The following is a 22,824-nucleotide window of genomic DNA, read 5'->3' as shown; positions in this document are numbered from 1 at the left end:
CAGGGACTTGACTGACTGGCTCTTGCCAGACCCCCCATCTCCCCCTTTCCCAGATCTCAGTGGGTAAGTGGGGATCAGAATGCTGATGCTTCGGCCCAACCTGCTCCTGGACCCCATCCCTGGATCCTTCCAGCCCCAAAGCACACAGTACACAAGTTGCCAAAATGGATTCTAACACTTTATTCAGATAAGAGGTCACAAGCCACAGGACTTTAAAGTGCATGAAATTTATTGGCAATGAAGCCGCATGTATACCAGGCTCCCCTAGTCCCCACCACCTTGCCCCATCCATCATGACGTGGTGGGGAGGGGTTGAGACCCATCTTTAAAAGTGGGGGACAGCAGGGACAAAGGATGGGAAACTGGAGGAACAGGAGTATTCATGAACTGAAGCTGGGACAGGAGACTGACCACAGTGATTCTGCTCACTGAAGGAAGGGTGGGGTCAGTCTAGTCTCTCAAAGGCTGGTGAAAAGGTTTTTTTCACCTATTCCTCAGAGCGAGCCCCTGGCATTTCAAATAGACCTAACTCCTCCTCTTCATCTTTCTCTGGTTTTTTCCTCTATGAGTAATTTGGAGCCCACAGTCCAGCTTGAGGGTATCCCTGATATGCACAATGAATACAAACCACGGCGGATGCAGATTTCAGGATCATGCTGGGGCCTGGCCCATTTGGGTGGGAGGAGCTTTCTGTCAGGAGTTGCTGGGTGCGGGGTGCATGTGTGCCCTCCAGTGTGGTGAGTGAGAGCATGTGAGTGTGTGTGCATGTCCCATACCAAACCGTAAGAGGCAGCTGGGTCAGGAGGAACCCCACTTCTTCCTTCATGGGACAACAAGTGGAGTGGGAAGAAGGGGGGCTCTGAGTCCCAGAAAGAAGGGAGAAGCCTGCTCCCTACTGTAACACTCCCAGGCCAATCTATACCCGCCCACACCCTTTCTACTCAACACACTGCTCCTTGTTCCCAGCCAGCCCGGCACACCCACCATGGACACAGGGCAGCTCTTGCTGGCCCCATTCACATGAAATTCTTCTGTGTGAAACTCACTCCTCTGCCTCTCCCAGGAGATGAGACAGGACTGGAGGAGAATCTCCCACCCTCTCTTCTTCCCCCTCCCTCAGGAGTGGGATTTAGGCAGGGACCCTAGAGACCTTAGGCCAAACTCTACCCCAATCTATAGACCTTTTAAAAGAAATGGTTAAAGTGCTTTGCTCTGCATGAATGCCAGAGAGGGTGGCACCACAGCCTGGGACAGGTGGTCTACCTGCTTCTTCTCCCACTTCAGATACCCTCTGCCAGTGTGCCCTGCACACGGGGTGCCAGCCTAAACACGTGCAATTTAGCCCCTCACCAACCTTGGAACATATTCTAACTCACCCTTTCCAAACAGCAGGCACTACAGACAGGAAAGCAGATTACACCAATCTTTCTCCTCTCTAGTCCAAGCCTGTGCCCGCCTACCCTGAAGCGATAAGCAACACTGGCCATTGGGCCTTGCCTCTATGGGGAATGCAAGGCCTGAAAACACCCACAAATCCAGTGAGCCAGGGTGCTCACACCTGCCAGGCACACCCCTAATGCTTCTTCAATAGCAGCATAATGCTTGCCTGCAGCTGCTAAGCCAGAACTTTGGAGGAGCTGGAGCACTGGCGTCTGCTCCCAGGAATCTGAAAACACTTCTCCATCTATCTCCAGAGTACACAGAGAAGGCTTTCTCAAAGCCTCCTGGGCCCAAGCTTAGCAGTTTAACTACTATCATCTGGCTGGTTCTCCCTCTCTGGCCAAGGAAGGATGGCGTAGCTTTCCTTCCCCCAGCCTTGAATGCCTGTACTTAGAACCCACACTCTTTCAGTTTGAGCCCTGCCACGAGGGAGGAGGTAGTAAGGTGACCTGTCTACCTCTGAGTTCAGTCTGTGCTGCCTGCCAGGCTCGCCTCTAACCCAGACCACTTGTAGGCTCCAGGGACCACACTTCACTTAGCCTGTCCTCTCCAGGTCTTAGGACCACAGAGGTTTGCCTGCACCCCAATAACATAAGGACTCTTGATGTGGAAAGCTACAATTACAGGCTAGCGCTTGTTGGGAACTGCCTAAGTTGATTCCTGAGGCCACAGCCTGGGGAGCCAACACGAAATCACGCATAAGTCATCCACCCCAGCCTGTGCTCGCTTCCTCTGAGGCCAGAGAAACAGTCTCCCATTTCTGTAACTCTCTGTCCTGGGAGACCCAGCCCTAGCTGCCTCTGTCTCCCCTCTCATTGAGACAGTTTTGTGCCCTCTGGACATGGCAGAGGCCTCACTACAGAGGGAGTGGGTTGGGGGGTTTCTCAGTGTGGGAGACACAGTGCAGGAGACTCGAGCAGCAGTGGTGTGAGCACGAAAGCCAAGACAGTGCCGCTACCATAAGTGCTGCCGTGGGGCCTGGGAGGGCTAAAGGACGTCGGTCTCCCTCTCGATCCCCACGTACTTGAGAGCATCAGCTTGGCTGTACCTGTCCCAGAGCAGGGAGGAGGAACCAGGTTACTCTCATGACTTTTGTGATTGAAAAGGCGGAGTCCCCTCCCGTTTCACTTCCCCTCCCACTCCTTAACGGCTGTTTACAATGGTCCCACTTCTGAGGCAAGGCACCAGATATCAGAACAAGGAACACAGCCTTGTTCACCGGGAGACTCTCTCCTCCATCCCCATTACCCTCCCTGAGCCCCCAAATCTATTCCAACAGCCACTCTTTCCAATTCCTGGGCCACATCCCAAGGACCATTACTGGCACCTCACCTGTAATCAAAGAAGAGCTCTTCGCCAGCTTGAATTGCCCTCTTGGCAAAGATCCCAATCCGATGGTCTCCATTCACCATGACCACTGCAAGCAGGATAAACCCGAGGCTAGGTTCCTACCCAACTCCAAGTCAATAACCAGTAGGCTTCTGGGTTGATTTTCTCCAAATTCCCAGTGAAAACATGAATCAAATGGAATTAGAAAGTAGTCAATAAGGTAGTTGCCTCTATGCTTTTAGATCTGTTATTATGGCAGAAAAATTATCTTTATTATTATTATTAGTGGGGTTTTTTGTTTTGTTTTGTTTTGTTTTTTGAGACAGAGTCTTGCTCTGTTGCCCAGGCTGGAGTGCAGTGGCATGATCTTGGCTCATTGCAACCTCTGCCTCCAGGGTTCAAGCGATTCTTGTGCCTCAGCCACCTGAGTAGCTGGGACTACAGGTGCCCACCACCACGCCCCCCAGCTGATTTTTGTATTTTTAGTAGAGTTGGGGTTTCACCATGTTGGCTAGGCTGGTCTTGAACTCCTGGCCTCAAGTGATCCACCTGCCTTAGCCTCCCAAAGTGCTGGGATTACAGGCGTAAGCCACCACACCCAGCCTATTATTATTTTGTGAGATGGGTCTCACTATGTTGCTCAGGCTGGTTAAATCATGTTTGTGGGAAAGTGTTTATAATGTATTTGCTGAAAAAAGCAGATTATAAAACTAAGATTGAGAGGGGCCTAAAATGATACCAGATATTAATCATGATTATCTTTGGACAAAAAATAGCTCAGCTAAGGAAAAGGTTCAACAACGAATGGAAATCACAGTAAAGAGGCATCCATCCCCCACCCCACCTCCCAGGTTACTGGGACTCACCTTTGGCATAACAGTTGGGATTCACTGAATGATTTGCAAATCGAATTTTGTTTCCTTTCCGAGTAGCATCCACTACAAAATCTGTATAAAGTAAATCAAGGAAAACCATAAGCACAGCAGGCAACTCCACAGCTTCTCAGCTTGAATTTAAAATCAGTTAAATGGTAACAGAAACACTTTAGTCTGATGGGAATGTTGAAGCCCAGTGTGCTAACAGGAGCAGAGGAAAGCATGCAGCCTCAGAATTCAGCCTTGTGTGGGAGCACTCCCTTTGGGTCCCTCTTTGAATTATGGATCTTCTCATCTACTGGGCAGGGAGATTTCTCAGGTAAAGATGCTCAGCGCTCCTATTACAAACAGAACCCAGAAATGGAGGTTCTTCCAAAGCAAGGGCACTGTGGCCTGTGGGATCCCCAAGTGTGATCCTGCCCCCTTGCTCTATGCATCTGCTGGAAGATTCAGAGCTGATCTAAACTTGGACTACAGCAAGGGCAATCTGGTAGAAAGATCACCTTGGGGCCAAGTGCGGTGGCTCACTCCTGTAATCCCAGCACTTTGGGAGGCCGAGGCGGGTGGATCACTTGAGGCCAGGAGTTCGATACCAGCCTGGCCAACATGGTGAAACCCAGTCTCTACTAAAAATACAAAAATATTAGCCGGGCATGGTGGCAGGTGCTTGTAGTCCCAGCTACTCGGGAGGCTGAGGCAGGAGAATCACTTGAACCTGGGAGGCAGAGGGTAGAGGCTGCAGTGAGCCAAGATCGCACCATTGCACCCCAGCCTGGGCAACAGAGCAAGACTCCGTCTCAAAAAAAGAAAAAAAAAAAAGACCACCTTGGGATGAGACAAAGTGACTTCATACCATTATTGAGGTTGAAGAGGAAGCTGGACATGTATTTGTCATAGACCTTTCCGCGTCGATCAGCCTCATCCTGAGAGATGAGCTAGAGAGATAGACAAATAACAAATAGGAGTATCAGGCTGCCTGCTCAGGGCATGGTACCCTGCCCCCAGAAAGGGCTGGGTGGTATCTCACATGGGTGCTTACTGAGCATCATGATGAGAATCATAAGAGAGCAAGCTCAAGTTATGCTGTTCCAATTCCCACCCAGGCCAACCAGTTTTAAGGCTGAAAAGAGCCCCCCTCATCTCTTGCGTCTGGAGTTGCCAAAGAGTTGAACAGTGGTTTCAGTACTGCAAACGGTTCTGTGGGATCTCCCGAAGAGGCCACGTGAGAACACAGCTGAGTTATTTAGAGATTAATTCAAAGAAGCCTGGCCCACAGAAAATCAGAGTTTCTCATCAGTCTCCCCCGAGTAAGAATGTGGGCCAAAACTATAGCACTCACCTCACCACAGTATTCAGAAATGAATTCGTTCTTCTGCACAGACTCCTTTATGAAGGTGCCCCATCCGGCCACATCAGAGGGGGCCAGCAGCAGGTGCTGGGGAAGAGGGGGCCAAGTCTCAGACTACAGGGTGTGCATGAGTAGGGGGTGTGTGCTGGATGTGCACATGTGTGGTGGGGGTGGGGTGGAAAGAACCAGCAACTGTTAAGAGGATCTGAAAGCAGAAAAAGGTCTAACCCATTCTTTTCTGCTTGGGGGAGAAAAGAAAATGGGAGGTGGTGACGAACGGAAATAGGATATCTTTTCCTTTATCCATGGAGCCCTCCTGGGCCTTATAGGAATTCACTGCGATGTGTGAGGTAAACATAGACATCACCAAAGGTGCATACACCTCGCAGCTCCTTTTTGTCTGGCCAGTTCAAGGAACCACTTTTCTTTCTCTTTTTGGAGATGGAATCTCACTCTGTCCCAGGCTGGAGTGCAGTGGTGCAATCTCGGCTTGCTGCAACCTCCACCTCCCAGGTTCAAGCGATTCTCCTACCTCAGCCTTCTGAGCAGCTGGGATTACAGGCATGCATCACCATGCCTGGCTAGTTTTTATATTTTTAGTAGAGACAGGGTTTCACCATGTTGCCCAGGCTGGTCTTGAACTCTTGACCTCATGATCCGCTGGCCTCGGCCTCCCAAAGTGCTGGGATTACAGGCGTGAGCCACCACACCTGGCCAGGAACCATTTTTCTAAGCCCTACTGGGACTGAAGCCTTTATTAATTCAGTAAATATGTGTCTTTTAGGATTTATCAAGCACTTTCACATATAAAGCCTCAAAAGAATCAGTGGAAAGAGAATGCTTGGGACCGTTCCTTCCTTCCCCCTCCATTTTATCTGGTGTGGGGTCCTGAGGAAAGGCCTCACCTTCTTAAGGCCACGCTGGATGCTGCAGTTTTTACAGGAAACCACCTTGCAGTCCCAGTGCTCTGAGGCCCCACAGGTGAGACACAGGTCAGGGTCACATTCTCGCACTGCCAGATAGCAAGGACATTGCTTGGTATTGCACTGGGTCTTACAGCGACAGCCAGGGAAACGATTCTGACCTGGGAAGGGAAGACAGGTAAGTCTTAGAAGGGAAATAAGCTAATACTGGGGCTTGTGGTTGACTCAAGGGACAGCAAAGAAGTAAATTTTTTGTGTTCAAGGATGTTTGGCAAAATAAGAGGAAGTTCCCTTCCCAATAATCAAATATACAAGTTTTGTCCATAGAAAACTGAGTGCTTCCCAACATTCATGCCTTCGAGTCAAAAAAGCAGGTGTGGTCAAGCATGGTGGCTCATGCCTGTAATCCCAGCACTTTGGGAGGCCAAGGCAGGAGAATCACCTGAGCCCAGGAGTTCAAAACCAGGCTGGGCAACATAGGGAGATCCTGTCTCCACAAAAAAATTAAAAAAAAAAAATAGCCATGTGTGGTGACACCTGCCTGTAGTCCCAGGCTTGATGGATGTTGGGGGATGAATGGCTTGAGCCAGGGAGGTTGAGGCTGCAGTGAGCCATAATTGTGCCACTTCTCTCCAGCCTGAGCAACAGAGCTGAGATCCTGTCTCAAAAAAATTTAAAAAATAAAAAAAAAAGCAGGTATACTAATAAGAAGTGTCCCCTAGAGATTCCCCAACAATCCTCTCCCTCCCACTGAGGTGGAGAGTACCCCAGAGCATATGAAATCAGTGCATTTCACTGGTAAATTGTCACCATCAAAACAAGTATCATTTTGAGAACAGAATGCATCCGTTCTATGCCATCCTTCTCCACCCACTGCCCAACCCAGCGCAACCACTTCTCTGCTGCGGCTAAGATCACTATCTGCTATGGGTTAGGAGGTATTTCCTCCAGCAAAACTGCCTGGGCACCAAGTTCTGCAAGCTGTGGGGACTGCCATCAAACTGCTCAGCTTTGAGTTGGGAAGGGCATGGTGGGATAAGAAGTAAAAGATAAGTACCCGGATGTCTCTGCTGACATCCAGGCCCCTGTCTTCTACCTGATATTAAAACTCCAGCTATGAAATGAAAATAGACATACACAGAATCACAAACAAAAAATATCTGAATAAAAAATTTTTTAAAACAGTATTCAGAAAAGGGAAACTGGGGCTGTAACTTAAAAAAAAAAAAAGAGTCCCACATTTCTTTTCTTTTTGAGACAGAGTCTTGCTCTGTTGCCCAGGCTGGAGTGCAGTGGCACAATCTTGGCTCACTGCAGCCTCTGCCCCCTGGGTTCAAGCAATTCTTGTGCCTCAGCCTCCCAAGTAGCTAGGACTACAAGCATGCACCACCATGTCTGGCTAATTTTTGTATTCTTAGTAGAGACGGGGTTCACCATGTTGGCCAGGCTGGTCTTGAGTCCTGACCTTAAGTGATCTGCCCGACTTGGCCTTCCAAGTGCTGGGATTATAGGCATGAGCCACCACACCTGGCCTAATTTTTTTATTTTTAGTAGAGATGAGGTTTCGCCATGTTGGCCACGCTGGTCTTGAACTCCTGACCTCAAGTGATCCGCCCACCCAAAGTGCTGGGATTACAGGCGTGAGTGACTGCGCCTGCTGCCCCCCACATTTCTTAATTCTCCCCTAGAAGACAAAGTTGGGAAAGTATCTGATTTCTGTGTAATTGCTGCTTTTAGAATCATGAACTTAAACGTTTTCCAGAAACGACTCTCCCAGATCTCATGCACTTATTTCATTTGTAGAATCCCTAAAACACAGCAAAGAGGATATCAGAAGGCCATAAGCAGTAAAGGGCACAGGAATGGGGCAAGCCTAGGGCACACTGGAGCCAACTGTTTTGGTAGACTATACAGAAAATGTAGCACACTTACAGTCTGGGTTGCACTGGCAGAACTTCTCACAGAAATTCTGAGTCATGATGCAGGGGCAGGTGCTGTCACAGGGGCGGTCTGGGTGGTCGCAGGGTTGGTAGTTGTACACTTGTGTGGAAGAGTTATCTAGGAAAGAAAACAGAGGAGGATGCTGCTGTGACCATACTGTCCAGCTGTCTTCCCTCCCAAGTAGTCAGCTGCCCTGATTCAGAGGAGGCTGGTCCTAACAATCTCCTTGGACACACATTTAGCACCTGAAGTGAGAAGACAGGGATGACCGTTGTTCATAAGCTGCAGTGGGGTGATCTGCTTTGTGGGGAGGGTGTGGAGATGGTCTGGGAAAACAGGGAAGCTATTCTAAACATTAAATGAGGTCTGGAACCTAGCAAATGGCACACTAGAAAAGTCACATACTGGCCAGGCGCAGTGGCTCACACCTGTAATCCCAGCACTTTGCGAGGCCGAGGCAGGTGGATCATTTGAGGTCAGGAGTTCGAGACCAGCCTGGCCAACATGGTGAAACCCCGTCTCTACTAAAAATACAAAAATTAGCCAGGCATGGTGGTACATGCCTGTAATCCCAGCTACTCGGGAAGCTGAGGCAGGAGAATTGCTTGAACCCAGGAGGCGGAGGTTGCAGTGAGCCAAGATTGTGCCACTGCACTCCAGCCTGGGTGACAGAGCGAGGCTCCATCTCAAAAAAAAGAAAAATCACAGACCACAAGGCCCTTAATGTTACCTCCTAAGAGGTCTTCTCAGTTGCAGTGACAGGCTCAGCTGTTCTCAGTTGCTGCAGAGAATTCTGCAATCTGCGGAAGTGGCACAGGGTCAACAAGTGCAGCTGGAGGTGGGGTAGGGTGATGACCACAGAGTGAGGCCTCCAGCTGAACTGCTGAAGAATGCCCTGGTAGAACTTACCTTTCTTCAGCTGAATCTTCCTGCAGTGTGCAGCCCACAATCTGAAAAAGACAGGAAGGACAGGTCTCAGTCACGGCCCTAGGGAGCTCTGCAAATGCAGGTAAATGACAACGTGACTTGCTCTGAGGGACTGTGTTTGATGACTGGGGAGTATCTTCCCAAACCCCTCAACAGGACGACTTTGGTACACAGAAACTAGAGTCCATCCTAAATCCAGCTGGCCTGTGCTACAAGATTTAAACTTAAACACAACCCCTCCCAAACAAGCAAATAACATAAAAGAACACAACACAGAAATAAAAGAAAGCCCAAGCCTATTGGTCTATTATAAAGCTATTGTTTCTCTCCAAATCTCTCCCTTTGTCTTTGTGGAGGTGGAGATATGGGGGAGTTTCAAGATGGGGAGGTGGGAAGGCCTTTCAGGAATTTTCTCCGAAAGAACTGAAAGGGAGGAGCCACAGGGATTTCCTTCTGTATCTAGAAGTGGTGTCAGCTCCTTCCTCTGACAGGTGATAGTCACTAGGGAACAGAGCCAGGGTGCAGAATTTTTTTAAAAACTTCCAACCTAAGTAAAGGCTATCATGTAACTCAGAAAAACAACACAAACCAAACAAATAAATAAACTCTGATCAGAGTTGAGAAATGGGTACGGTGGTAACAAAACCAACAAGGAGAAATGGCTTCAGGGTGGAGCCATGAGGCCAGCTCATGTCCTATTGGCCAGAAGCTTAAATAGAAAAACAGACAGTTATGGTCCACAGCACTGGGGGACAAGAAGAGGGCTGATCCAAGGCACAGACCCTCAGGGAGCACTCAGGAGGCTGGCCTTCAGTCATGTGATGCCCAGCTGATGGGCTCACACAGCCTGTGCGGTTGCTAAAGAGGGAGGCAGATGGGAACTCCAAGGGGAGGTCAGAGCACAGGGAACAGCCTGGCTGTAAAACAAAACACTTTGTCCAACCCTTGCCTGTGCTTTCTTTTCTTCTTCTGTGAGGGGTTCATGAGCTCATCTGTTGGCAGCTTCAGGATAAGTGATTCTTTGACTGCAAACTGAAAGACCTGGAAGAGAAATCCAACGGGCCTGTCACTCCTCGAGCAAGGGGGTCAGGTAAGTGGCCCAGCTGGGTGCTGGCCTTGGGAGGGTTCTGAGAAACTCAGGCAGCTGACCAAGCCTCTCATCAGTCAGGGAGAGACAGAGTGCCACTGGGACATTGGGTTACTGGCTCTGAAGTTCATTCCTAATTATTTATCCTGATTCAGGAAAGGAGAAATACTGAGCACAGTAATACCGCCCCTGGTCAGAAGCTGTCACCTACTACTCTTTCTACCAAGCCACGGGTAGAAGAGTGGGCTGACTGTGACCAACAGTATCTTCTTCTTTTTAGGAAGGGCAACTCTGTGCCTTGTGTAACTGAGTGTAAGGCAGGACAGGACAGGACAGGAATGGTTTCAGTGGGCTAAATATTAGCTCCCTCTGTCAGTATAAAGATACCGGAGTCTTGGCCATTTCAATAGGATGTGTTTTTTCTCTTAAAGCACTGGTTTTTAGTTTTTCCTTTTCTTTGTTGGGGCTATTGGCCCTTTGTGGGGGATCTTTGAAAACTGTAAATATTCTCAGGAAAATACAGACAAGAACATTCTTGCATACAAATCCATAGATGGTTACGTTGAGAACCTGTGATCAGGGAAACAGGTATGAGCTCCAAAATGAAAGCAAAGGGCACTTCAGCTCATGGTTCTGTTTTTGTTTTTTTTTTTTTTTTTTTTTTTTAGAGAGAGGGTCTCATACTCTTGGCCAGGCTGGAGTGCAGTGGTGCCATCATAGCTCACTGTAGTATAGAACTCCTGGGCTCAAGCCATCTTCCCACCTCAGCCTCCTGAGTACTAGGACTACAGGTACATGGCTTTTTTTTTTTTTTTTTTTTTTTTTTGTAGAAACAGGGTCTCATTTTGTTGCCCACACTGGTCCTGAAATCCTGGCTTCAAGCGATCCTCCCACCATGGCTTCCCAAAGCACTGGAATTCTAGGTGTGAGCCACCTTGCCCAGTCCATGGTTCTATTAATTGTTCTCAGTACAGGAAGCATGAAGAAGAGGCCACAGAGTCTCCTCCAGAAGGTAGAAAGCCAAAGCATTGGGGTTCCTTTCCTGTTGGACATGCTGGCCCTGACACCTGCCTCCCTGTCCCTGTTCTTCAGTCTGTCTTCTCACTGTGGTCTTTTCCTGTCTTTTCCTGGGCCAATCACTTGAGGTCAGGAGTTTGAGACCAGCCTGGCCAACATGGTGAAACCCCATCTCTACTAAAAAAAAATACAAAAATGGCCAGGCACATTGGCTCATGCCTGTAATCCCAGCACTTTGGGAGGCCGAGGCGGGTGGATCACCTGAGGTCAGGAGTTTGAGACCAGCCTGGCCAACATGGTGAAACCCCGTCTCTATTACAAATACAAAATTAGCCGGGCGTGGTGGTGCACACCTGTAATCCCAGCTACTTGGGAGGCTGTGGCAGAAGAATCACTTGAACCTGGGAGGCGGAGGCTGCAGTGAGCTGAGATCATGCCACTGCACTCCAGCCTGGGCAACAGACCGAGACTCCGTCTCAAAAAAACAAAACAAAAAAAATTAGCTGGGTGTGGTGGTGGGCACCTGTAATCCCAGCTGCTTGGGAGGATGAGGCAGAAGAATCACTTGAACTTGGGAGGCGGAGGTTGCAGTGAACCAAGATTATGCCACTGCACCACTACAGCCTGGGCAACAGAGCGAGATTCTGTCTCAAAAAAAAAAAAAATTAGCTGGGCATAGTGGCCTGCACCTGTAGTCCCTTGCTACTTGCTTGGCTGAGGGGAGAGGACTGCTTGAGCCCAGGAGGCAGAGGTTGCAGTGAGCTATGATCATGCCACTGCACTCCAGCCTGGGCGACACAGTGAAACCCTGTCTCAAAGACAAAATAAAGATAATCTAGTGATAGAAAATGTGGAGAATAAAATGACTGAAGAGGCTGGCGGAGTGGTGGAGGGAGCAGCAGCTGCAGCAGCAGCAGCAGTGTGCTCATTAAAAAGAGCCACAGAAAGACCTGGGAGTCCCTTCTGGGAAAGGGGTACACATTTAGAAAGGAGGCCAGAGCCAAAAAAAAGAAGCGAAAGAGTGTAGGACCCAGAAGCATTAAATACAGTCCAGACAGAAATGAGCATTCAGCAAGGAGGAGGCGGGTCCCCAAACATCATTAGGCCTGGCACTTGCAGAAGGGCCATGTTTGGGAAACTCACAGAAGCACAGGCTCATCAGGGACTGAACTTAAGACAACTTCTCTCCAGACCCAGACACACAGCCTGGTAAGATGGCAAAGGGCTGGACAGAGCAACGCGTGAAAGGAGGGGCCCATTTGTTCTGCTGCTTCCAGATGGTACCTGCTTGCACGTCTTGGTCCCCAGAAGCCTGGCTATTGAACAGAAGTTGTTGAAGTAGGTGCCATGGAAGACTCGAAAAAGAGATTCTTCAGCCCCAGTCCATTCCACAGGCTCCGAGGGTGCTTCCACTACGCAGAGTTGAGGTGGGGCTGGACTAGCCTTCTGTTTTGTGGGAGTCTGACAGCGAGAGTTAGCCTCTGAGAAGGGAAGAAATAACAGAATCAGAAGAAGGTAGAATGCAGTTGTCATCAGCAGTTTGTCACAAACTCAGAAGTACTTCATTCTACTTTAAAAGGTAGAATAGTTAGGAATGAAAATATTCCCTAACTTTAGGCCAGGCATGGTGGCTCACGCCTGTAATCCCTGCATTTTGGGAGGCCGAGGTGGGTGGATTGCTTGAGCTCAGGAGTTCAAGACCAGCCTGGGCAACATGGCGAAACCCTGTCTCTACTAAAAATACAAAAATTAGCCAGGCAGGGTGGCTCACGCCTGTAATCCCAGCACTTTAGGACGCCGAGGCAGGCGGATCACCTGAGGTCAGAAGTTCAAGACCAGCCTGGCCAACATGGCGAAACCCCGTCTCTACTAAAAATATAAAAATTAGCCGGGTGTGGTGGCAGGCACCTGTAATCCCAACTACTTGGGAGGCTGAGGCAGGAGAATTGCTTGAACCTGGGAGGTGGAGGTTGCAGTGAGCCAAGATAGCACCACTGCACTCCAGCCTGGGCAAAAAAGCGAGAGACTGTTTCAAAAAAAAAAAAAAAGAAAGAAAAGAAAAGAAAAGAAAATATTCCCCATCTTTACTGTTTACAAAATTTGCAGAAAGAATTTATAATTTTTAAGAGGTAGTAAAGTTAAGTGTCAGGCAGTGATCCTGGGTTTACCAGAGTCCTTGCATGGAAAGAAAAAGTCTTCATTTTCTGTTCATCGTACCTGAAGAACTGGAGGCCCAGTCATTGCTTGTGTCCCTGTCACTGTCTCCTTCTTTAGTCTCAGCCACAGCAGAGGATGAGGCATTGGAGCAGGAAGCACTGACTATGTGGTGCCTTCTCCGGCGACGACCAGAGCACTTGGAGCGGGGGTTGTGGAGCATGGCATACTCCTTTGCTCCTTCCTGCAGTGGACACATTACAGACAGGAAATAGGAACAGGCCCATCACCATATTGATCTCATCATCACAGACTTTCATCTTTACAACATCTGTCTACAATAATAGTGTCTTTTCTTTTTCTCTGTACCATATAATAAGTATGATCATATAACAATGAGAGCTGCTTAACAAAACTTACATACTTTTTCACAAAAGAGTTGTCCTATAATGTTTTTTTGTTTGTTTGTTTGTTTGTTTTTTTGAGACAGGGTCTCTCTCTCTTGCCCAGGATGGAGTGCAGAGGCCTGCTCACTGCAGCCTCGAATTCCTGGGCTCAAGTGATTCCCTTGCCTCAGCCTCCCAAGTAACTAGGACCACACGCACATGCCACCATGCCCAGCTAATGTCCTATAATCTTAAAAAAGATATAATCTATGCATCTGTGTCTTCAATTTTCCAGTGAGTTGTATCTAAAATTAACTTGCGTGTTACTTGTTTGGAATTTGAGAACACATTCTCCTATGGATGAAGAAATGAGATTCAGAGAGGGGAAGAAACTAGCTTGAGAGTATGCAGCTAATAGTTCCAGAGGGGTATAGGAATCAGGGCTCCTTGTCTCCCTAGGCCACTATTCTTTCCAGTCTACCACACTTTCTCTGTTTCCTTAATAAAATGTGTAATGCTTAATCTGTACAATCTTACTACTTAATTTTGAAACTTCCTCCCAAATCTGTGTATGAAACTCAGAAGAATATTGTTTCATTATTTTACAGCTATCACCCCCTTTTTTAAAAAATGAAATAATTATCACTCACCTAGATCATCGATATTTTCTCATCAGACTTGGTTTTCAAAGACTTCCTAGCTGTTTCTGAAAACTAAATCTATTTCTACAAAATAAAGGTTTATCTTCCAGTGACATTGTCTAGAGGCACTCAGAATGGTCCAGCATTTGACATACATGTAGGCTTTCCTACAATATAGCTTTTAACAAAACTAGGCTGTCCTGAGCCCCTGGTAATAGAATTGATTACCTTTATACCAAGAGGGTTGGGAAAGCACTGAAATCTGCATGTGGTGTGTGCCCAGCAGACTTCGGGGGGTTTGTGCTATGAGACCTAAAGTTCCTATGAGATTGTCCAAAACAAAAAAGCATGTCAGCAGGGCCTATGGTGGATCCGTATGTGCTGAATGTATTGGTGCAGGAGCAAGTGTGCTTTCCTTAGCAAGCAGCAGAAAATTGTTGTGAAAGTGTTGAAGGCACAAGCAGAGTCAGAAAGCTCAATTTAAAAATGAAGTTGAGTAATAAAAATGAAAAAAAAATAAAGGTTAACTATCATTAAGGGTATTTGGAATTTGGAATAATATACAGTAAGGCCTAAAGGAAATTCCAAAAGAGAAGTTTCAAAATTAACTGAACCTGATATTATGTGCCTATGCTGTGTGTGAAGTATACAGTACCACTTATACTATTTTAAACATTTATATATATTTACATATAATTTTTATATATTATATATATTTTTATATATAATATATAATATGTATTATATTATATAATTATATAAATATAAAATATATTTATATATAATTTATATAAATATAAAATATATAAATATATATAATTTATGTAAATATAATTTATATATTATATATGTATTTATATACTATATATTACATGTATTTATATATTATAGATTATATGTATTTATATATTATATATAATAGTTATATGTATTTATATATTATATATTATAGATTATATTTATATATTATATATTATAGATTATATGTATTTATATATAATATATATTATAGATTATATGTATTTATATATAATATATTATAGATTATATGTATTTTTATATATATATATTTTTTTTTGAGACAAGGTCTTGCTCTGTCACCCAGGTGAGTACAGTAGCATGATCTCAGCTCACTGCAGCCTTGACCTTCTAGGCTCAACTGATCCTCCCACCTCAGCCTCCCAAGTCCAGTCCAGCTAATTTTTGTATTTTTTATAGACACGGGGTTTTGCCATGTTGCCCAGGCTGGTCTCGAACTCCTAGGCTCAAGCTATCCACATGCTTCAGCCCCCCCAAATTGCTGGGATTACAGGCATGAGCCACCATTTTAATATAATGGCCAAACATTTTAACATAAATAAAATCAAGTTTCCAGACCTAATTTCTAGGTTATAAGAAAGAGGAGACAGAAGAACACAGAAATGACACTGTGAAAAAACAACAGATGAATCCAGGATGTGGGTAATCCTACAAGACAACCAGCCTGGAACTTTTAAAAAGATTTTAAAAGTGATAGAATTATTTGAGATTAAAAACGAGTAAAAAGACATAACAAGGCCGGGCGCCTTATTACGCCTGTAATCCCAGTACTTTGGGAGGCCAGGCAGTCTGATCACCTGAGGTTGGGAGTTCGAGACCAGCCTGACCAACACGGAGAAACCCTGTCTCTACTAAAAACACAAAAATTAGCTGGGCGTGGTGGCACATGCCTGTAATCCCAGCTACTTGGGAGGCTGAGGCAGGAGAATCGTTTGAACCCGGGAGGTGGAGATTGTGGTGAGCCGAGATTGCACCATTGCACTCCACCCTGGGCAACAAGAGTGAAACTCCGTCTCAAAAAAAAAAAAAAAAAAAAGGGCATAATAACCAAATATGATGCCTGACTGGATGATCTTGGTTTGGAAACAAAACAAAACAAAACACAAAAATATCTATTCTTGGTACAGCTGAAAAAAAAATTAAATATATTAATAGAATGGGTAATAGAGGATACTATACAATTTTTATTAATTGTCCTAGGTATAATAATGTGGTTATGTAAGAGAATGTCTTTATGCTGAAACATTTACCAAATGAGCATCACAATGTCTGCAACTTATTGTCAAATGGTTCAGCAAAAGATACACATACGCAAATTTATGGAGAAAGGAGATACAGAAAAAAATGTTATCAAATCCAGGAAGAAGGTATCTTTCAACTCTGCATGATTGAAAATGTTCTTAGTAAACAGTTGGGGGAAAATAGTCCAGCATTATATTTAATATGCACTCAAACCTAAAACACAATAAAAGAAAAATTGTGCATACATTATCTCTGTAAGTTAAACATGCATACATTTCAGGCATTGGCAGCATCTTTGTAATACATGTACAGGGTATCAAGGTGACTCCTGTGAGAAGGGCAATGCCCTTTTGACTTATATAAATGCTGGTATGTTGACATAACATGGTATATATTTTTTTTAAGCATGAAGTAATTTCATTTTATTATTTTTTTTTTTGAGATGGAATCTCACTATCTCACCCAGGCTGGAGTACAGTGGCGTGATCTCGGCTCACTGCAGCCTCCACCTCCTGGGTTCAAGCAATTTTCCTGTCTCAGCCTCCTGAGTAGCTGGGATTACAGGCGTGCGCCACCACACCTGGTTAATTTTGTATTTTCAGTAGAGACAGGGTTTTTCCATGTTGACCAGGCTGGTCTCAAACTCCTGACCTCAGGTGATCCACCTCCCTCAGCCTCCCAAAGTGCTGGGATTATAGGTGTGCACTACGATGCCTGGCTGAAAAACATGGAGTAATTTTAAAAGCATGATCTGTGGAGTTAGACCCTGACTTGAATTTCATCGCTGCCATACCACTGACTTATCAACAAACTTTAGGCAAAATATATAACTTCTGTAATCCAGTTTCCTCTACCTCATGACACTGTTATAGGATGAAAATAAGACAAGGTATGTTAAGGGTCTACTACGATACTTGGCACATAGGAAGGAGTCAATACACATTAGGAAAAAATAAACCCAATAACGTCTATTCTTTTGCTTTTATAGTATGGCCCATTTTCCACATGCGTGCCCAATGCATTCTCTACCATCTTTCCATCTATTATCCCACTAAAGATGGTTCCAAAAGCACTTGGCTGGTTGTATAATATAATTTTAATAGGTGGCAGAAATTTTATCAAGGTATTTTATTCATCGCCTAGGCTCATCCTATTGTGTAAAAAGCCCAACTTGTCTTTGGCAAGTCCAGTTGATCTATTTCCTTCTAGCTCTCAATATATGGCTTCCCCACAGGTATGCCAGACCATTTATGCTGCTTCTTAAGGTCTGTCCATCAGGGAACGGTCCATCTGGTTGATCACAACAAGACATCAGTGTCATCACGTGCTATTCGTCTCATAGTTATATGCATTTATAAGAAGACAGCAAAGAAACTAGAGTGCGTACCCACCCCCCCAGCATACATTTTGCTCCAATTCTAACAATACAGTTTTAGGCTCTGAAATCTAAGCAGATGATATTTAGAGCAGGCAAGCCTTTAATGATCTTCGAATCTGCACTCCATCAGACTAACTTCATAGTGCTACCATGTCTGGGGAGTTCCTTAAGAGCGGTCCCACAGTAACTGGGGAGCTCCTTAAGAGCAAAAGCCATGTTTTATTTGTGCTATATGACCCCCAGAGTGCTGTGTACTGGCTCACGTGGCTTGTGTTCCCAGAGGCAGAGAGCCTGAGGACCATTTCCTGCTCAATCTTCAATGAAGTTAATAATGCCAGAACAGCTTAAGAACATACCAGCAAAAGGAAGCAGTCTGTGCCACATGGTTCTGGTTCAATCTTGATTTCTTTATTCTTGCGTTTATATACATTAGGGGTGGCATGAAAAGCTGGAAAACAAAAACTGTCTTGTTGCCAGTGGTCTATCCACTTGACAAGATGGGGAGAAACAAAAGTGAATTAGAGAGCTATTGTAGGAGTTAGAATTCGATATAAACGGCTACCATCAGGGTGCACAAAATTCAGTCATTTCTGACATCAACACAATGCTTTCAAAGCTAAGAGGTACTGAGGGACAGATAAGTTGCTAGTTAGTCTGTCCCTATCATGCAAAGCATGTTGCACTATAATTGAACAAGGGAAAATAGAACTGGCCCTTTGTAAAACATTAGAACAGAAGCCAGGAACTCTATACGAGAAACCAGAACAAAGAGAAGGAAATGGTGGCTGGGGATGGAAGAGAGGAGAGCATTGCAAACAGAGTAGCCCCACTCACGGTGAAGGAAGCAGTCGTATTTAAAGCAGCGCCGGCAAAAAAGTGTGTGGAAGGAGTGCAGAGATTGCTCCCGCTGCACAGACTTGGCATTGGGGCCATCGATGTTGGGTGTGCACTGAGGGGGAAGTGCATTGGGGTCTGACATCTCTGTTAGCTCTCGATACCTATTTAAGAAAAGAGAGATAAGAGTTCCTCCGAGGAACTGCCTCCACTGAGGAAATACAGATTGGGTACTGACAGTAGCTCACCTACGGTCTGCCAAGGGAGGATGGGTGTTTTTTATAGGTCTGGTTGATAAGAGAATGGTAGATAACTAAAGTGGGTCCACCATTGTAATTATGCTGGGTTGGGCAAATGTTGGAAAGTAAGGGGAGGGGAAGGATTTGTTAAGATGGTGCTGGAGTAACTCTCCAGAAAAATGGCAGAGTAAATGTTCTCTGCCCAGACTCACTCAAAAGCCAGTATACGATGACCCTTAATATAGTAAGGGGGGCATTTAGAGGTAATTGAGTAAGCAAGAAATAATCAGATTGCAGGCAAATCATAATGCCCTTACCATAAACAAAGCTTTTTACTAACCAAAAATTAGGAGGGAATAAAGGTTTTGTCCGAGCACTCTGTATATGGCCTAAGTGGGACAGCTTTCCCTACCTCTCCTTCATGTCATCTGGGACACCATTCTCAGGGAACATTGAGGCAATTGCACTGAAGATCATGTCATTTGGGAACTGTTTCTTGGAACTCTTTTTGTTGCCTGAATTGGAAATGATAAAAAGCTCCTGAGTGCGATTATCAGAACACGCAAACAAATCTGTGTGATCTTTTTTCCTTTTGTCATAGCATTTTGATTACAGCTGCTTTGTTAACCTAACCACTGATTGTTTGGAGATATATAAACATCAGTGCTATCTGGACTTATCTGATATATGCTACCAGTAAATAAGGAAGTTAGAGTAGTCTACATATTAACAACAAAATCCACAGTCCCAATTAGAATCTGGATGTGAGGTGGCTCACGCCTGTAATCCCAGTTAGTACTTTGAGAGGCCGAGGGGAGCGGATCACTTGAGGCCAGGAGTTTGAGACCAGCCTGGCCAACATGGTAAAACCCCAACTCTACTAAAAATACAAAACTTAGCTGGGCATGGTGGTGCATGCCTGTAGTCCCAGGTACTTAGAAGGCTGACACACAAGAATCACTTGAACCAGGGAGGTGGAGGTTGCAGTGAGCCGAGACTGTGCCACTGCACTCCACCTTGGGTAACAGAGCAAGACTGTGTCTCAAAAAAATAATAAATAATAGATTTTAAAAATAAAAATAAGAATTTGGAGGTGAAAAGAGTGTTCATAGAGAGGCCTGAACATAGAAGAATCCTATCATAAAGTGGATGCTGAAGAACTACACTGATCCTATAATTATGATACAATAAAGGAGAATACACTATGTCCCTGGACATATAGTATAATTAAACTATTAAATTTTAAATTAAACGTTAGTGACATGGAAAAGTACTCATAAGATTAAATAAAAAGGGATATAAAATTTGATATATACATATATATAAACTGGCATGATCCCAATTTCACATAAGACATATAATTAGAAATGAATAGCAATGATTATTCTATCAGTTCTTCTACTTTCTTCTTCACCCAAGTCACAGCTATCTGAAGCTATCACTTAATGATCATGTTCTCCTTTTAAGTGAACCAACAAGAAGCACCAACAGCCTTTAATAGGCAACAAATCTTTCCAGTTCTTCCTTCTTCCCTATCCCTGTCACTTTAAAAAAGGAATAAGGGAGCCAGTGCTATGTACCTTCAATAGCATGTCGCTTTCTCTTTCTTGTTACTGGCAGATCTTCTTTGCTGTCATCCTGCTTTCCATCTGAGGTGTCATTGTGCCCTTCCTCCTCCTCATCTGAGTACTGATTCAGGGCATCGACCAACTCCAGAAAAACAGCATCACTAATCAGAACGGATCCAGGGATCATCTCTGAAACATGAGGATTCGAAGGATGAGCAGTGGTCACTTCACATTCCATTAGTCCTCCTAGGCAGGTTTTCTTGTACTCACTCCAGAGGCCCAGATATGTCACATGTGTACATTTTTACATGGGAGATCAGGAAATTACAATCATTTGATTGGCTCCTACACATGCAGTGGGCAGCTGGCTAGAGTAGGAATACAGCTATAAGCTTTATTTATTTTTATTATTTTTTTTAGACGGAGTTTCGCCTTATTGCCCAGGCTGGAATGCAATGGCGCGATCTTGGCTCACCTCAACCTCCACCTCCCAGGTTCAAGTGATTCTCCTGCCTCAGCCTCCCGAGTAGCTGGGATTACAGGCATGTGCCACCACCCTGGCTAATTTTATATTTTAGTAGAGACTGGGTTTCTCCATGTCAGGCTGGTCGTGAACTCCAGACCTCAGGTGATCCGCCCGCCTCGGCCTCCCAAAATGCTGGGATTACAGGTGTCACCCATCGTGCCCAGCCATAGGCTTTATTCTTACTGAAGAACTTCACTTCCTCAGTCACAAGTCAACTCTGAATTTCTGGTTCAAAATCTCACAAAAGTGTTCAAACAATCTCAAAGTAGGGCAGAGAAAATAATAAAATGAAAATTCTCTTGGCTTTGCTGCTGATGGGTCAGTAATGACGTCTCTAAATCAAAAGACAGCAATTTTTCCTAAAATTGTACTTTATGGAGATGTACTACAATTTAGGAGGTCTTTGAACACTAGGAGGCACTGTGGACAAATAATGTAGTTCAACAGCATCACAACAGTGCCCACAATTGTCAAAAGAGCAGGTGGGGCTGTTGGTTTACGAAGTGATGGAGAGCCTCTCCTCTTTCCATTTCTTACACACGGACAGACTTTTCTAGAATTATGACTAAATCCAAACAATTGGCTTTTAGAAAATTCAGATTATTAAAACCAACTTCTGGGAGATTCAGGGGATGCCTGGATCAAAGAAGTATGACAGAAAGCCTCATTGCCATTCTCAGAGAAAGAGAAATAAAGAACAAAATGGTCTTGGATGTCCTTATGGAAAACTCCTAAACCCTAAGATTAAACTTATTTGTACAATAAACTTTCTCTCCAGCCACTGATTACTACATAATCCTTTTATGTCCCAACTCCTTTTAAAATTTAACTAGGATACTTTAAATAATTTTTATTTCTGTTTCTGCTGCTTGAATCAGAAATAACTAGGGTAATAAAAAAAAAAAGAAAGAAAGAAAAAAAGAAATAACTAGGGTATTTTGGGCCAGGCATGTTGGCTCACTCTTGTAATCCCAGAGCTTTGGGAGGCCAACGTGGGAGGACTGCTTGAGGCCAGGAGTTTAAGACCAGCCTGGGCAACGTGGTAAGACTCCATCTCTACAAAAAATTTTAAAAATAAGCCAGGGCCGGGCACGGTGGCTGATGCCTGTAATCCCAGCACTTTGGGAGGCTGAGGTGGGAGGATCACAAGGTCAGGAGATCGAGACCATCCTGGCTCACACGGTGAAACCCCATCCCTACTAAAAATACGAAAAATTAGCCGGGTGTGGTAGGCGCCTGTAGTCCCAGCTACCTCGGGAGGCTGAGGCAGGAGAATGGCATGAACCCGGGAGGCGGAGTTTACAGTGAGCCGAGATTGTGCCACTGCACTCCAGCCTGGGTGACACAGAGAGACTCTGTCTCAAAAAAAAAAAAAAAAAAAAAAAAAAGCCAGGTGTGGTGGAGTGCACCTGTAGTCCCAGCCCCACAGGAGGCTAAAGCAGGAAAATCACTTAAGCCCAGGAGGTTGAGGCTACAATAAGCTATGATCATGCCACTGCATTCCAGCCTGGGTGACTGAGTGAGTCCCTGTCTCTAAAAATAAAAATAAAAATAAAAAAATTGGGCTAGGCATGGTGGCTCACGCCTATAATCCCAGCACTTTAGGAGGCCGAGATAGGTGGATCACCTGAGGTCAGGAATTCGAGACCAGCCTGACCAACATGGTGAAACCCCATCTCTACTAAAAATACAAGAATTAGCTGGGCATGGTGGCAGACACCTGTAGTCCCAGCTACTTGGGAGGCTGAGGCAGAAGAATCACTTGAACCCAGGAGGCAGAGATTGCAGTGAGCCTAGATTACACCACTGCACTCCAGCCTGGGCAACTAAGGCAAAACTCCGTCTCAAAAAAAAAAAAAAAAAAAAAATAACTCCCAGCCATGTGATGACATTGAAATATTCTGCAGTGTGTACCCCATGGGGCAGAAGATAAAAGCAAGATGGCAAGATGATGAGGTACCAAAGAAGAGGCCTGATTCTAACAAAATTTTCTCCAAAGAGTTCAGTACCACTACCTTCTTCACCATGGACTTTCCCATCATAGTTATTGATCAGCTCCTCAATAAAAGTCTCATCTTCTTCTTTCACTTCATCTCCCATGTAGGGAATATTGCACAAAACCGTCTCATCTTCTACCTGAAATTAAACCA

At 45.1% G+C, this 22,824-nt stretch overlaps 1 protein-coding gene and 1 pseudogene across 3 annotated transcripts in view; one reads left to right on the top strand and one right to left on the bottom strand.

Moving 5' to 3' along the window:
- Positions 1 to 165: 165 nt before the first annotated feature.
- EZH1 (enhancer of zeste 1 polycomb repressive complex 2 subunit) overlaps positions 166 to 22,824 on the bottom strand; it is a 45,121-nt gene continuing 22,462 nt past the window's right edge. For all 3 annotated transcript variants that reach the window (XM_031010732.2, XM_031010734.3, XM_055388074.2), the window contains 16 exons: positions 22,690 to 22,810; positions 20,161 to 20,337; positions 18,993 to 19,095; positions 18,342 to 18,505; positions 17,864 to 17,955; positions 13,105 to 13,285; positions 12,172 to 12,368; positions 9,733 to 9,824; positions 8,766 to 8,806; positions 7,848 to 7,973; positions 5,898 to 6,076; positions 4,984 to 5,079; positions 4,498 to 4,579; positions 3,636 to 3,716; positions 2,773 to 2,857; positions 166 to 2,488 (listed from right to left, as the gene is read on the bottom strand). In XM_031010732.2, the coding sequence (XP_030866592.1) occupies positions 2,428 to 2,488; positions 2,773 to 2,857; positions 3,636 to 3,716; positions 4,498 to 4,579; positions 4,984 to 5,079; positions 5,898 to 6,076; positions 7,848 to 7,973; positions 8,766 to 8,806; positions 9,733 to 9,824; positions 12,172 to 12,368; positions 13,105 to 13,285; positions 17,864 to 17,955; positions 18,342 to 18,505; positions 18,993 to 19,095; positions 20,161 to 20,337; positions 22,690 to 22,810 (1,878 nt within the window). In that variant the 3' untranslated portion in view covers positions 166 to 2,427. The remainder of the gene's footprint in view (positions 2,489 to 2,772; positions 2,858 to 3,635; positions 3,717 to 4,497; positions 4,580 to 4,983; positions 5,080 to 5,897; positions 6,077 to 7,847; positions 7,974 to 8,765; positions 8,807 to 9,732; positions 9,825 to 12,171; positions 12,369 to 13,104; positions 13,286 to 17,863; positions 17,956 to 18,341; positions 18,506 to 18,992; positions 19,096 to 20,160; positions 20,338 to 22,689; positions 22,811 to 22,824) is intronic.
- LOC115934692 (large ribosomal subunit protein eL34-like) lies at positions 14,203 to 14,552 on the top strand (annotated as a pseudogene).

Source organism: Gorilla gorilla, chromosome 4 (genome assembly GCF_029281585.2).
Source record: "Gorilla gorilla gorilla isolate KB3781 chromosome 4, NHGRI_mGorGor1-v2.1_pri, whole genome shotgun sequence".
Lineage (NCBI taxonomy): Eukaryota > Metazoa > Chordata > Mammalia > Primates > Hominidae > Gorilla > Gorilla gorilla.
The sequence above is the reverse complement of the archived record's forward strand: the minus strand, read 5'-3'. Positions and strand labels throughout refer to the sequence as shown.